General features: G+C 47.2%; 1 protein-coding gene across 1 annotated transcript; it reads left to right on the plus strand.

Annotated features, from left to right (window-relative positions):
- Positions 1-1,364: 1,364 nt before the first annotated feature.
- Positions 1,365-12,230, plus strand: MYL4 (myosin, light chain 4, alkali; atrial, embryonic). Its single transcript, XM_006833552.1, has 6 exons — positions 1,365-1,528; positions 4,423-4,450; positions 8,482-8,631; positions 10,938-11,111; positions 11,610-11,687; positions 12,184-12,230. Exons 1-6 carry the CDS (start codon positions 1,409-1,411, stop codon positions 12,210-12,212), a joined length of 579 nt encoding a protein of 192 aa, XP_006833615.1. The 5' UTR covers positions 1,365-1,408; the 3' UTR covers positions 12,213-12,230.
- Positions 12,231-13,706: the final 1,476 nt, after the last annotated feature.

Raw genomic sequence — 13,706 nt, forward strand, 5'->3', positions numbered from 1 at the left:
TCTAACCTTTCTTCTGAAGTTTGTTGTTGTTGTTAAGTGCCGTTGAGTCAGTTCTGACCCATAGCGACCCTGCACAGGGTTTCCGAGGGTGTAAATCTTTACGGGAGTAGAAAGCCTCATCTTTCTCCCACGGAGCAGCTGGTAGTTTCGAACCGCTGACCTTAAGGTTCACAGCCCGATTCGTAACCACTACGCTACCAGAGCTTCTGAAGTTTAGGGTGCCAGAATTTTCATCAGTGTCTGTTTTGTTTGAGCTCTTATATCTTTGTTGTAAAGGGTCTGTGTAGTATGTCTGCCTAGTCTGCCGTCTTTCTGGAAGTTCTCCAGATACCAAGTTTTCTGGTCCTTCATTTAATTGACTCTCTTGTTTCTCACCCAGGCCTTACTGTTGTTGCCTGGTACTGTTAAATTGATTCTGACTCATAACAACCCCATGTAACAGAATTGTTTTTTGTTGTTAAGTGCCTTTGAGTCAGTTCTGATTCCTAGTGACCTTGTATAGGGTTTCTAAGGAGCAGCTGGTGGGTTTGAACTGCCAACTTCCCTATAGGTTTTTCTTGGCTATATTCTTTACAAAGCAGATCGCCAGAGCCACTGGGTGAGTTCGAACTGTAATCTTTTTGTTAGCAGCCAAGCACTTAACTATTGTGCAGCCAGGGATCCTTCAGACCCTGCGAGGCACATGTTAAGTGCTCAATACTTGTTGAGGTGGTGGGGACCTCAGACGTAGAGATTGGAGGTTTGGAGTTCCTGGGATGTCTGCTCTGGAAAATGGCGGCTTTCACCATGTGTGAGGACTGGGAGACTATGGCACAATGTGGGTTGGCTAGACTAGCTGTTGTTCCAGGGCTCCTGGCTGGAGAGTTGAACCACAGGGCAGAGCTGAGGGACCAGAGTGTATCTCAGCTTAAAGGATCTTGGCTTAAAAGGAATGTGCAGTGGGCTGCCTCTGCTCAGGAGGGGCTAAAAAAAGCCTCACCCTCCCCTGGGCTTTGTGTGAGGGTTATCAACTGCTCAAGTCAGCTCATCTCTTTGGCTGTACTTGGCATTTTTGAGAGAGTCTATTTTCCTGGTCCCTATGGGTGTCCACCAATTGGCAGGAAGTCCTGTCTCAGAGGTGGAGGCTGTGAGGAGTGTGTGAGTGGGTGCGGGGTGGGGGGTGGGGGGAAAGAGGGCTGGAAGCCCCAAACCCGGTGACAATACACAGTTGTCAGCTGTCCCCTGCTGATGTTTCTTCCTTTTATAGTCAGCAGCAGTTGCTCTAGCTCTCACCCAGCCCCTCTGTGGGGGCTCCTGCCCAGGATAAAAGGGGTGGGAGGAGGCCCAGTCTCCTGTCGTGTCTCTCAGGCACCACATCTCTTGCTTCTTCCTTAGGTCCCACTTTCACCAAAAAGCTCAGCAAGACAACATGCCTCCCAAGAAACCAGAGCCTAAGAAGGAGGCGGCCAAGGCCCCAGCCCCAGCCCCTGCCGCAGCCCCAGCCCCGGAGCCACCCAAGGAACCTGCCTTTGACCCCAAGAGTATAAAGGTGAGTGAGCCATTGTGAGGGAAGTCGGGATGACATTGAAGATCCTAGTTGTCTGGAGTCTAGAGATCTACTTGGATTGATGTTGGCAGGACTGGAATGAGGACTATGGTGTGCAAGGCCCAGATATATCCCATAGGGCAGTGGAGTGGGTATGGGGCTGGTGTAGGGAGCCTCAGGGTGTAGGCCTTTTCCCTCAAGAACAAGCTGCTGTCTTAGAAAGCTCTGTTCTGCCACTCAAATTTGCTAAGAGGAGTTGGGAGTGGTGGACAGGTACAACTAACTGACCAACCATGTTTCTTAAGATACTGGTGACCACCACAGTGAAGTAAAGAAACTTTTCCTCAGTGGTCTTGTGATGTCATTATAGAGAAAGAGATAGCTGTCAGGGTGACGTGAACCTAGTGAAGAGAGCAGCGCCGTGTCTCAGGCTCCCCTCAGCCAGGTGCTTGCATGGGAGGAGGTGGCGGTGGGCTTGTAGGCATGGTGACAGCAGCTTGGTTCCCTCATCTCTTTCCCTACCCAGCTGGCCTCAGTTAGGGTTCCCACCTGGACTATTCAGAGGCATGGGTGCCTCCCAGACTGAGCCCCTCTGTCTAACTGGTGAAAGAGCTGGCCTCCTCAGTGCCGTCCCTCTCTACCCCACCTTGGTCTGTCTCCTGGAGCTGGAGCAGCCCCTGCCTGCTGACGGTCACTTGTGGCCTCCCAACTATGTGGACCAGCTGCTGAAGGAGTGAAATTAGGAAGGGCAGAGAAGCAGGGGCAGGGGTGGGGTGGGGCCTAATCTGTTTTAAGACTTGGCACCAGAAGAAGAGGTCAAGTGGTTATGGGTCTGAAGCACTATTAATAACAAGTTGGGAGTGGTGGGCCCCGGGGGATCGCAGCCTCAGAGCAGGCTGGGCAGGTGGAGAATGAGGTAAAAGTAAGCTCCCTGGACTAGTTTTATGACAGGTAGGCAGGAAAATAGAAGCTAGGCCTCTTATTGTATGACCCTCCTGGAAGCCCTGCCAGGGACTATGTAATTGTTGTGCCAGAGGACCTGGGTTGAGCCATGGTAATCCCCTACAAAGGACAGGAGTTAAGCAAAGCTGGGTTGGCTAAGAGATGGAGACAGTTGCTCCATCTCTTGCCCAATCAGTTGCTTGGTTATGGCTCACTCTGATACTACTGAGGCATAGCGAAGACCTTGGAAGTACCTGAAGGTTTTCCTAAGTCGTATATGACTCCCTCTATGGACAGAAACTGGCAAGAGAAAACTGGTCATCTCCCTGCCTCAGGGTCCTTCCTAGGTTTTATTTCTGATTTGTTCTGATTAAGCATTTCTCCAGTGGGACAGTTACTGCCAAGCCAGATTCCTGAAGGCTGGGCAGCAGCCACATGGTAACGTCTGAACACTGCCCTCCTCTAGACCTATTTCTTTTTCCCAATTTCTAACCCTATTGCACTCCTCTTTGCCTTGTCTGGGTCTTCCAGTCCTGGGAATTGGTAGTTGTTTTCAAGTGGTGGTGGTGGTGGTGGTGGGAAGGAATTTTTCATGAAGGCATGGTTGCATTTACCCAGTTCCTTTAAAAAAAATTTAAAAAATGCTTTATTGTGAATTATGTTACCCAGTTCCTTTGCTTAGAAGATTCTTTGCTCAAAGATAGAACAAAAGTGAATTTGAACCCAACATATGTGGTTAGGCCATACAAGGGGACTTCAAGAATTCCTGGACAAATTCTATTGTCTCTCAACTCTGTTTTCCACAAGCTTTTTGAAGCCCCCTGGTATGTTCTGATCTTATGTTTTTCATACTAATTTCTCTAACACATTTTCTCCTGGGACTTCAAGCTCTGTGGAGCATGACAAGCTGCACTTTTTCCTCGGAGAAGTCATATAACACATTCTTTACCTCTCCTATGGATAAGAACACTGAAATAACATACAGGACCCTAAATTCAGCTGATGACTCACATTTGCTCATTTCTCTCACTTTCCTCTTCTGTATTCAACATTGGATTCTTATGCATTATGGGGTGGTGGGGGTGGTGGTGGTGATGTGCCACTGAGCCCCTTCCGACTCATAACAACTCAGTATAGAGTTTCCAAGGCTGTAAATCTTTAAAGGAGCAGAAAGCCTCATCTTTCTCCCATGGAGCGACTGGTAGATTCAAACTACTGACCATGCGGTTAGCAGCCCAGCTTGTAATTCACTACATTACCAGGGCTCCTTGGTCATTATTGGGAGAAGTCCAAAATGTATTCCTTCATTCAACAATTATTTATCTAGTGTCTACTATGTACCAGACATCAGTGTACAACAACAAAAACGCCTGCTTTTAGGGAGACAGGGCACACGTAAGCTAGAAAATAAATATGAAGCCCTGAGGGCCCATGCAAGATGGCTTGGTTGTCCCAGAATGCCTAAGAGGGACATTTGCTCAAGGAGGGGTTGGAGTAGAATGGAGGTGGGACGAGAGATGGCCTCATTAAAGGAGGTGGATTTAAAATCACCATCAAGTAGAAAAAGGGGTCCAACAGTGGAAGTGGTGGGTATACAAAGGTATAAGAAGGTCAGAGGATTGTAGAGTCGGGAGAGACTGAAGGGGTGAAAGTGAAGGTGTTTATGGTTGAATGGGATGAGGCGTTTACAGTGGGCCAGACGGAATTATAATACGGAGTCAGTGTGAGTTTTAGTGCTATCAAAGGAGAATATTGCTTTTTTCCTCTTCCCCTCTTGCTCAGAACCATCACTAGACACGTGGTATTGAGGATGCTCTGGAGGCTTTACTGATTAAGCTGTGGTCCCTTTGTTAGTAGTTTGGGTTTTATGTTTAGTTGGGAGCCTCCTACGGAGATGACCCAGTTTGTGGTGCAGTCCCAGCCCTTGCTTACCCTTGTGTTTTCCTTCCTGACAGATAGACTTCTCTGCTGACCAGATCGAAGGTGAGTCTTAAAAGCCCCGCCTCCCCTCCCCTTCCCTCTCTGTGCCACCTTGCTGGAGTAGTAGGAATGGTAATCATCATCATAGCAAACCTACATTAATCGTCTGACATGCAGTAAGCATAGTTCTAAGCCTATTATGTGGACTAAAACATCTAATTTTCAAACAACCCTGTGAGATAGGGACTAAAATCACTCCTCCCCACCCCACCCCCGTTTTACAAGCACAAAGGCTGCATGACTTGCTCAACTTCACACAAGCAAGTCCAGTCAGTGGTAGAACCAGAATTCAAACACTTATTTGCGGTGGAAAGAACATTATTTGGGAATCAGGAGACTTTGATTTTAGCCCTAATTCTGCCACCATCTGGTCTTGAGACTTCGGACAAGTCTCCTTTAAATCTTAATTTGCTTATTTGCAAGGCAAGAGTGTTTGGCTCTTTTCAATTCAGAAATTCTGTGATTCTATTCTGGACCCTCCAGCTTTCCTCTGTTGATTGGAAGAGAGTTATCAAATAGTTTCTTATCTTGATAGTCTCCAGGCAATATGGCTCCAATTTCATGCTTTCATCTCAAAGGAGCTTGCTTCCAACTTTTGGCTTCCTTCTCTAGTCCTCTATAGATTTCCATTTCTTCCTAGGACGGTGTTGACTGATTTCTCCAGTAAGCAGGTAACTACTGCAGGCTCTAGATGAAAGGCTTCTTTTGGGGCCCATGAACATCATGTTTCCTATGATATATTTCAGGAAGGATCACATTGAGCTTTTTTTTTTTTTTTTTTTATCTAGTAGTAAATCTTAAGGCTGCCTGGGTGCTGTACACAGTAAAGTGCTTGACTACTAACTGAAAGGCTGGTGGTTCGAATCCACCCAGAGGCATCTTCTTGGAAGACAGGCCTGGTGATCTGTTTCCAAAAGGTCACAGCCATGAAAACCTGATGGAATGTAGTTCCATTCTGTAACACAGGGGTCACCACGAGCTGGAATGAACTTGACAGCTACTGTTTTGGTTTTTAAAAAAATTATTTAATAATCTTAAACTTCAGTGTTTGCTTTATGCACATACCCAGGCTTCCCAGCAGGCTAATAGGTTAGCACATTAGGAGGTACAGCTGGTTACTTCCTCCACTTCCTTCCTCCCATGCCCTTTGGGAAGACATAGATGGTTTCTTTTAGGCAAGACTCATATTTGCATTGACTATAAATGAGGAGACTAGTATCTGTAGCATGAAGCTTCATGAGATAATTCATACAAAGTTATCAGCTTAGAGCCTGGTCCACTATAAGTGCTCATATCACAGCTCAGTGTTGTTAGGACTACCCCCCCCCCCCCATGTACCACCCTCCTGTTTGTGCCATTGAGTTCATTCCGACTCATAACGACTCTGTATAGGGGTTTCTGAGGAGCAGCTGGTGGGTTTGAACTGCCAACTGTGTGGTTTAAAGTCCAGTACTAATCCCATAGCACCACAATAGGAGTCTCACCACAACAAAAGTGTGGCTCCTAGTAAGCATTATTTTATTTACTTTTACAAGGAAACTTCCTTCTTTTGTGAAATCTGACCTTACTCTTTTGAATGAACTAGAAAATCAGAAAATCTGAGTTCATATTCCACTAAGAGATCTATTTATGGGACATTGAACTTGTGACAGATACGGTGCTAACTGCTTTAAACATTAAAAGAAATGAAATCTTTAGAGCAAGAACTGGCAAGTAGGCACTATTTTCTTTTTTTTTTTTTTTGTTATTGAAGTTTTTATTGTGAATTGAGTGATAGTTTACATGGGAGAACTTCTGTTTTACATTCATTGTTTCATTGCAATGATTACAATCTCCTCCGTGTATTATCACTCAACAGTATTTGCTTCTATTCTGTTTGTTTTTGTTTTGGGGGGATGTACACAAAAACAATCAGGAATCTATAATCATTTAAACAACCAAAGGGCACATTCTGTAAGGTGCTATTTCCTCTTATTAGAGCACAAAACAAAGGATCCATGAACCGTGATTTAGCCCAGATTCAACAGTCAAGTGGTAGGATTGGAATTAAACTCACTAAAACAATAACAACAGACAGGTGTTGCAATTTTACACACATTATTGGACTTAATTCTTGTAAGGACCTGATGAGATAGGGCCATTTCTAGGGGGAATGAGGCTTAGAGAAGTTAAATATTTACTTCCCCAAGGCCACACAACTGGTAAACAATGGAAATGGAATTTGAACTCAATTATTCAGTAATGTGAAAGACACACAGCTTTATGTCTTTTAAATACATACAAACCTTAATAAAGAGTAGAAGTTTTGGGGGAAACTGCTTTGGTATGTGGAATGATTTGCAAAGAATTCACATAACAGCTGCAAAGCAAATAAGAGTTTCTAAAGTACTTGTATTGTTGTTAAGTGCTATATTTGTTGTTGTTGTTAAGTGCCATTGAGTCGGTTCCGACCCATAGCAACCCTGTACAGGGTTTCCGAGGGTGTAAATCTTTACGGGAGTAGAAGGCCTCATCTTTCTCCTGTGGAGCGGCTGGTAGTTTCGAACCGCTGACCTTAAGGTTCGCAGCCTGATTCGTAACCATTACGCTACCAGAGCTCCTTTATATAGTTGGTTCCAACTCTTAGCAACCCTGTATAGCATTTCCAAGGAGCGGATGGTACGTTTGAAACACCGACTTGCAGTTAGTAGATGAGTGCTTATCCTACAGCACCACAACAGGACTCCAAAGTCCTTGTTTTTGTTGTTGTTAGGAGCCGTTGAGTCGCTACTGACTCATAGAGAACCTATGCATAGCAGAACAAACCGCTGCCCTGTTCTGCACCAACCTCACAATCATTGCTACATTTGAACCCATTGCTGCTGCCACTGTGCCAATCCATTTCATTGGGGGTCTTCCTCTTTTTCTCTGACTCTCCACTTTACCAAGCATGATGTCCTTCTCCAGGGACTGGTCCCTCCTGATTACATGTAGAAAGTATGAGAGATGAAGTCTGGCCATTTTGGCTTCTAAGGAGCATTCTGACTGTTTCTTCTTCCAACACATATTTGTTGGTTCTTTTGATGGTCCATGGTACTTGTAGAGACTTAAAAACAGTCTTTCTCTTAAGTAGTTCAGACATTCTTCTTTGATTTATACTGTTAATCTGTTTAGTAAACCACTTCTAGATTGTGAATAGCATAAAGTAACTTCAATATCATTCTGGTCCAAATTATCCCCAGTCATGAATTGGTTGCACCCAGTATAATAAGGAATCAAGGTTCTTTGCAAAGGCCCAGCACTGTATTAATTTAGCCTTGTGCCTTGGTACCTCCAGGGAGGTATATAGAAATGGAAGATGGCTACACCAGATCACATAGTTCTGAGCTGGCTCCAGAGCTAGTAAATATAATAACCAGTTGACTCATTGTTAGATCGTGCTTGGTTCACTGTATAATCTGCCCAACAACCCACTCAGGTGGACATTGTCTCCCCACTCATAGCTAATGAAGAAAGGTCCAGTGAGCTTAGTAGTGTCCTCAAGGTCACGTGTGGGTCATTGGCAGAGCTGAGTGGTCTGGCTCCAAGGCCCCAGCATCATTTTGCCTGGAACAGGCAGCACTGATATCAGGTCTTATCACTTTGCAAAGTGCTCCCAACTACTGCCACCTCCTGTGACACTGAGAGTAACTCAGAAGAGTGGGTGGGGTGGAGCTGTTACTTCCTGTGTGTGCACATGGAGTGGCGTCTCATTGTGGCAGAGCCAAGAGCTGGTCCAGAGCTTTTTTCATATCCTGTTGTCTCTAGCTATCAGGAACTTCACCCACACTAGGAAGGGCTGGGTGGATGGGGAGGGGTGGAGGAAAGGGAGACATTAAATTCTCTGACAAGCAACTGATCGGGAGAGGTTCCAGAGAGGCTCAGCTCTGTTGTCAGAAGATGGAGTGTGGGTGGGTTCCAGAGAGGGGCTAGGATATGTGGTCAGGGGAAGTATCAGCCCTCAGCCACAGCCTTCACTTGGTCCAGGGGGCTGCAGCTGGGTCTTCTCTCTGCAGAGTTCAAAGAAGCCTTCTCGTTATTTGACCGGACCCCGACTGGAGACATGAAGATAACCTACGGGCAGTGTGGGGACGTGCTGCGGGCCCTGGGCCAGAACCCCACCAACGCCGAGGTGCTGCGTGTCCTGGGCAAGCCCAAGCCCGAAGGTCAGCATGGGTCAAAGCAGGTGACCTCCTCTGGTGCCTGGCCACAGTTGCTCCCTTTTCTCTCTTTAGCCCTTCAGGATCAGCCATACTTCCCAAGTTCACCGCATCCCACTGACACAATGGCTCTAGAAGACTTTGGCACTTATTTGACCCTTGAAGAATGTAGTCATGGCTTGTTCTTGGTTCCTCCCTGAAGTTGGGAGCTTCTGGAGGGCAGGAACAACTCTTGATTGCCTCTGTGTCTTCTGCCGACTCCTCGGGTACCAGGGTACCAGCAGGCAGGAAGGGTGGGCGGGAATTGGACAGCTAACCACCCCCTCACTCTCTATTGGAGGTGTTGCAGCACTGAGGTGTTGTGTGACTTTTTTGAGTCATGCCAATGATGGTTACAGCTTCAGCATTATGTGAAAATTGGTGTTATATAGAAATGGAAGATGCCTACATCAGATCACAAAATGGAGAATGACTACATCTTGAAGTAAATGCCAAGTTACATGTAAATTAGAGCAGATTCAAGATTTGCTCTCTAACGATGCCCCTTTCATGCATTCGTATTCCAGCAGGTTTTGGTGGGTAAGAGTTCAGAATGAGGCACCCTGACTACTGGCTTCCTAGGAATTGTGTGGGGAGAGGGTTCCGTTTGTGAATGCCACCTGTTCTGTGTGACAAAACTCAACCCACTCCTAACCCAACTCTCATTCATAGTGACTCTTTAGGGTTTCTGAGGTTGTCAACTTTATGGGAGCAGAAAGCCTCACCTGTGTCCCTCAGAGAGGCTGGTGGATTTGAACCATGGACCTTGAGGTTAGCAGTTCAATGCTGATCCTACACCAGAGCTGGAGGGTGTGTGGCAGTGTGGGGAAAAGCTAATGGCTGCCATAGTCACTCATGTCCTCCTCAATGTCAGAGGTGCAGGCACTAGGCGGGCCCAAGTAGCTTTGGGCAATGGTGGTCGGTGGTCCCAGCAAGGGTGATCTCTCCAGAGGGTCCCTGGGCTGCTTCTTTGTTCTTTCTCCTATTTCCTTGTTTCTGGCTCTTTCCTCTCCTCTCCTAAGAGGTAGCAGTGTGGATGGGAGCTGGCAAGGACCAGAGGGCTAGGAGTTTACCCAAGGCAGCAGGGCTTTTGAGCTAGCTAGGCCACTTCTCTTTTGGGGGATTTCTGGGTTGTTTGGTTTCCTGGGTGGCACAAATGATTGACTTCTTACTGGAAGGTTGGTGGTTCAAGCCCAACAGGAGGCACCTCAGACGACAGGTCTTGATGATCTGCTGCCAAATGGTCACAACCTTGAAAACCCTGTGGAGCAGTTGTACTCTGACACATGTGGGAGCTCCGTGATTTGGAACTGACTTGACGGATCAGCACCACCAACGGCAACAACCTCAGTTGTTGAAAGAGAAAGAAATGCCCAAGTCTGTGAGATCGAAAAAGGATTCGTTGTTGTTAAGTGCTGTCAAGTCAGGGCCTTCAAGTCGGTTCTGACTTAGAGCAACCCTGTGTATAGGGTTTCTGTGGAGCAGCTGATGGCTTTGAACTGTTGACCTTGTGGTTCGCAGTCCAGTGCTGATCCTACAGCATCACATCAGGAGGTTTTTAACACACTACCATGTGGAAGAAATGTGCTGTTCACAAAAGAATTGCAAATTTGTAAGAAGGATGGATTTAGAGTAACTCCAGGCCGTATGGTCTAGTGCTGGGGCCCAGAGGCCGTTATGCAAGAATTTATTTGTTGATGCCGTCAGTTTACATATGGTCAGTGATCACATGCCCAACACATATTGGAAGTCTCAGCAGTGACTGTGAGGCTGGGCCATGAGGCCTTTTGTAGCGGTGTGCCTGGAGTTGGTTCCAACTCATAGGGACCCTGTAACACTGTTTCCGAGGCTGTACATCTTTACGGGAGCAGAAAGCCTCATCTTTCTCCTGCAGAACAGCTGGTATTTCAAACTGCTGACCCTGAGGTTTGCAGCCTAATTCGTAACCACTATGCTACCAGAGCTCCTTGGCATCCCTCAAAATGCCCCTGTTACCACCCTTAGCTCATTGGCCTAATTGGCTGCCCAGGCTCAGTGTTTCCTTTTCCCTTTTGTCTAGTCCTTTCATGGAGCAAACTGTGTCCCAGAGCCAGCTGTCTGCCCTTCCCATTTGCCCTCAGAGATCGGTGGCTCCCTCGGAAGCGGCTGCAGTGAAAGGATTGGGTGTTGCCAGCTTGCAGGGTCAGGTCTGACCTGGCAGAACTGGATGAGGCCTCCCTGAGCTTTTGCTCATGTTGCTTCCTTTCTCTTTGTCCATGTCTGTGTGGCTGAAGAAATGAATGCCAAGATGCTGGACTTTGAGACATTCCTGCCCATCCTGCAGCACATCTCCCGCAACAAGGAGCAGGGCACCTACGAGGACTTTGTGGAGGGGTTGCGCGTTTTCGACAAGGAGAGCAATGGCACAGTTATGGGTGCTGAGCTTCGGCATGTTCTGGCCACTCTGGGTATGGTAGCCAAGCAGGGCTAAAGCCCAGGGGCGAGAGTTGGGGAGAGGGGACCATTGAGGTGGCCTGTGTTGGGAGCTATGGGGGGACTCTGCATCCTGAGGGTCACTCACATCCTGATATTGTCTCCTTGAAAGGACTAAAAGAACAACCTACCCCCATGGGGTTTGCTCAGTAGTACCAGGGCTGGGAGAGGAGAAGAAGGCAGGCATAGGGTGGCAGGGAGAGGCAGTTACTGCTGAGGCCTGGGAGGTGGGACACAAGGGTTCTGTCCTTGCCTTTGTCTCAGGCTCTGGGACCCTGGTCTGTTCACCCTGTGATGGTTGTAAGGGATTGGCCTCAGGGACTAGGTAGGGCCTCTAAGACCCTTGGCCTCACCCTCCAAAGCCTTTGGGAGAGGCTTGGTATTATGACAACTTTCCAGCCCCCAGGGGTTCTTAGGTTTTTCCTGCTTTTCCTTTGCCATCTGTAATAAAACATTCACTGCCCCCAACCTAGGGGAGAAGATGACTGAAGCTGAAGTGGAACAGCTGTTAGCTGGCCAAGAGGATGCCAATGGCTGCATCAATTATGAAGGTATATAGTCACAGTCTTGCTTCCTGGGCACTTGAGGGATGAGGCGCGGACCCAGTTTGGGCTAGGTGGGTCTGTAGAAGAATATCAGCACAGGTGGGCGTGGTGGAATGATGGCTGTTGTCCTTCTGCACAAGGATTTAGAGGCAGCTTTGTGAGCTACAAGCGATAAGACCTTGAACCAAGTCACTTACTTTTTCATAGCCTCAATTTTCTCATTTACGAGATGGGGGTCATGCTAGTACCTGTCTCTAGGCTGCAAGGACTAAGTGGGTTAATGTAGCTCATTTCATGCACATCGAGCATTGACACACAGAGCATGTTTCAGTCTCTTCTCTTCCTCCACCTTCTCCCAAACAGAAGAATTACGATCTGGAGAAATGGTGGCTGGAAGGGTTAAAGTCAGGCAGTAAAGGGGATAGAAAAGTGGCAGGGAAGGGTGAAGGGCCAAGTGCAGATCAGGCAGCTTCCAGTAGCTGGTTTTCATCTTTTTTCCTAGCCTTTGTCAAGCACATCATGTCTGGGTGAATCAGATTCCTCCAGGTGAGTATAGTCTTCCCCTTCTGGTCCTTTCTGAGGCTTAGGAATAGTACGACATGTTCAAGAAGCCTTGTGTTCTAGTCCTGACCCCATAAGAGGAGACTGCATGAGCACATCCTAGCCCCTCATTGTCCCCCCTACCCTTAGGCGCCTGTCGCCTCCTGTTCCATCCTGCCTCTTGCCATCTCTGTCTTCTCACCCAGTTTTCCTCCTCATTAGTCCTGCCACTCACAGATTATTTTAAGGCAAGATATTCCCTCAGGCCTGGAGTCTCCTGTACAGGCAGGTGCCTGGGGGTGAGAATGCGAGATCCCCAATGCAAGAGTGTCTCCAACTTGTGCTCTCCACCCTGGGCCTGGTGCGGTTCTACTAGGGAGATGGAATTTATGGTGAGTGGCCGGAAAAGGGGAAGGTGAAATGCTCTTTCCATCTTGTGCTTTCTTTCAGGTGACTGGACCTTGGCATTAGCCATCCTAGGGTGAGTTAACAAGAGACCCAGAGTCACTGAGCTGGATAGAACCAGAGTCCTGGACCTGTCTGCACCACAACCCTAAGGACCTCATAGTCCCACAGCCCTCACTGTAAATAAACAGCCTAGGCAAAGCTGGGTCAGCTTCCCTGCTTCCAACTGGTCTCTGAATTCTGTATTTTTGATAACCTCACCTGAGGCCTCACATATGTTCCTCAGAGAAATGAGGGTCACCTCTCATTTATTTAATTATTTTTTTGGAATGTTTTACTGTGAATTATATGATAGTTTACATGGGAGAACGTTAGTTTTACATTCATCCTATTGTATATCATTTCATTGCCATGGTTACACTCCTGTCCATGCATCATCAACCACCAAAGAGTATACACTACAAGCCTGCCCCCAGTCGTCAGCACACAGCCCCTCTCCCTCTCTGGGTCTAAAGTCCCCAACTGCTCCATATCTCCACGTTATTGTCTCTGCCTCCATCTCTTTCCGCTCTTCTCCCTTGATGGTCCCAGGGACCTCCGCTCCTAGGCTGAACAGTTAATCACTCCCCTCCTTGCTACAAAACATCTACCTTTACATTTCTACCCCTTACAAGCAGTCCTGATAACAATATTAACTATTGTATCACAAGAGACCTATCCGCATTTCCTTTCATCAGCCCCACCTAGACAGATTGTATACTACTCAGTGGAGATTCCACCTTCCTTCACACCCTCTGAATCTAGGTTCCCTCTTGAAAGCTTGTAAGGCAGTCACTTCTTGCCTTTGTAGTGCGCCCCCCCCAACCCCCGGTTTTGGGTAGCCAATGTCTAAGTTGCCCATCCTTGTCTACTCTGTGTATGGAGGGGGTGGGAATGATCCTTGCTGTAAGGATTTGTTCCCTCTTTTGAGCTACTGCATCCATGCCCCTCACTTATTGACATGGTCAGTTCTTAAAGACCAGGTCATGATGTGAACCTCAGCATTAGTCAGAAATGTAGGATGAGCACATCAGAATGCAA

This window comes from Chrysochloris asiatica, unplaced genomic scaffold (genome assembly GCF_000296735.1).
Source record: "Chrysochloris asiatica unplaced genomic scaffold, ChrAsi1.0 scaffold00007, whole genome shotgun sequence".
In the NCBI taxonomy this organism is placed as follows: domain Eukaryota; kingdom Metazoa; phylum Chordata; class Mammalia; order Afrosoricida; family Chrysochloridae; genus Chrysochloris; species Chrysochloris asiatica.

What these genes read in the sequence shown, in the direction of transcription:
- MYL4 (XM_006833552.1), top strand. Translation starts at nt 1,409, where the DNA reads ATGCCTCCCAAGAAACCAGAGCCTAAGAAGGAGGCGGCCAAGGCCCCA. An exon ending in GGGCAAGCCCAAGCCCGAAG is followed by an intron (nt 8,632 to 10,937) that starts GTCAGCATGGGT and finishes GTGTGGCTGAAG; the next exon opens with AAATGAATGCCAAGATGCTG. An exon ending in TGGCTGCATCAATTATGAAG is followed by an intron (nt 11,688 to 12,183) that starts GTATATAGTCAC and finishes CTTTTTTCCTAG; the next exon opens with CCTTTGTCAAGCACATCATG.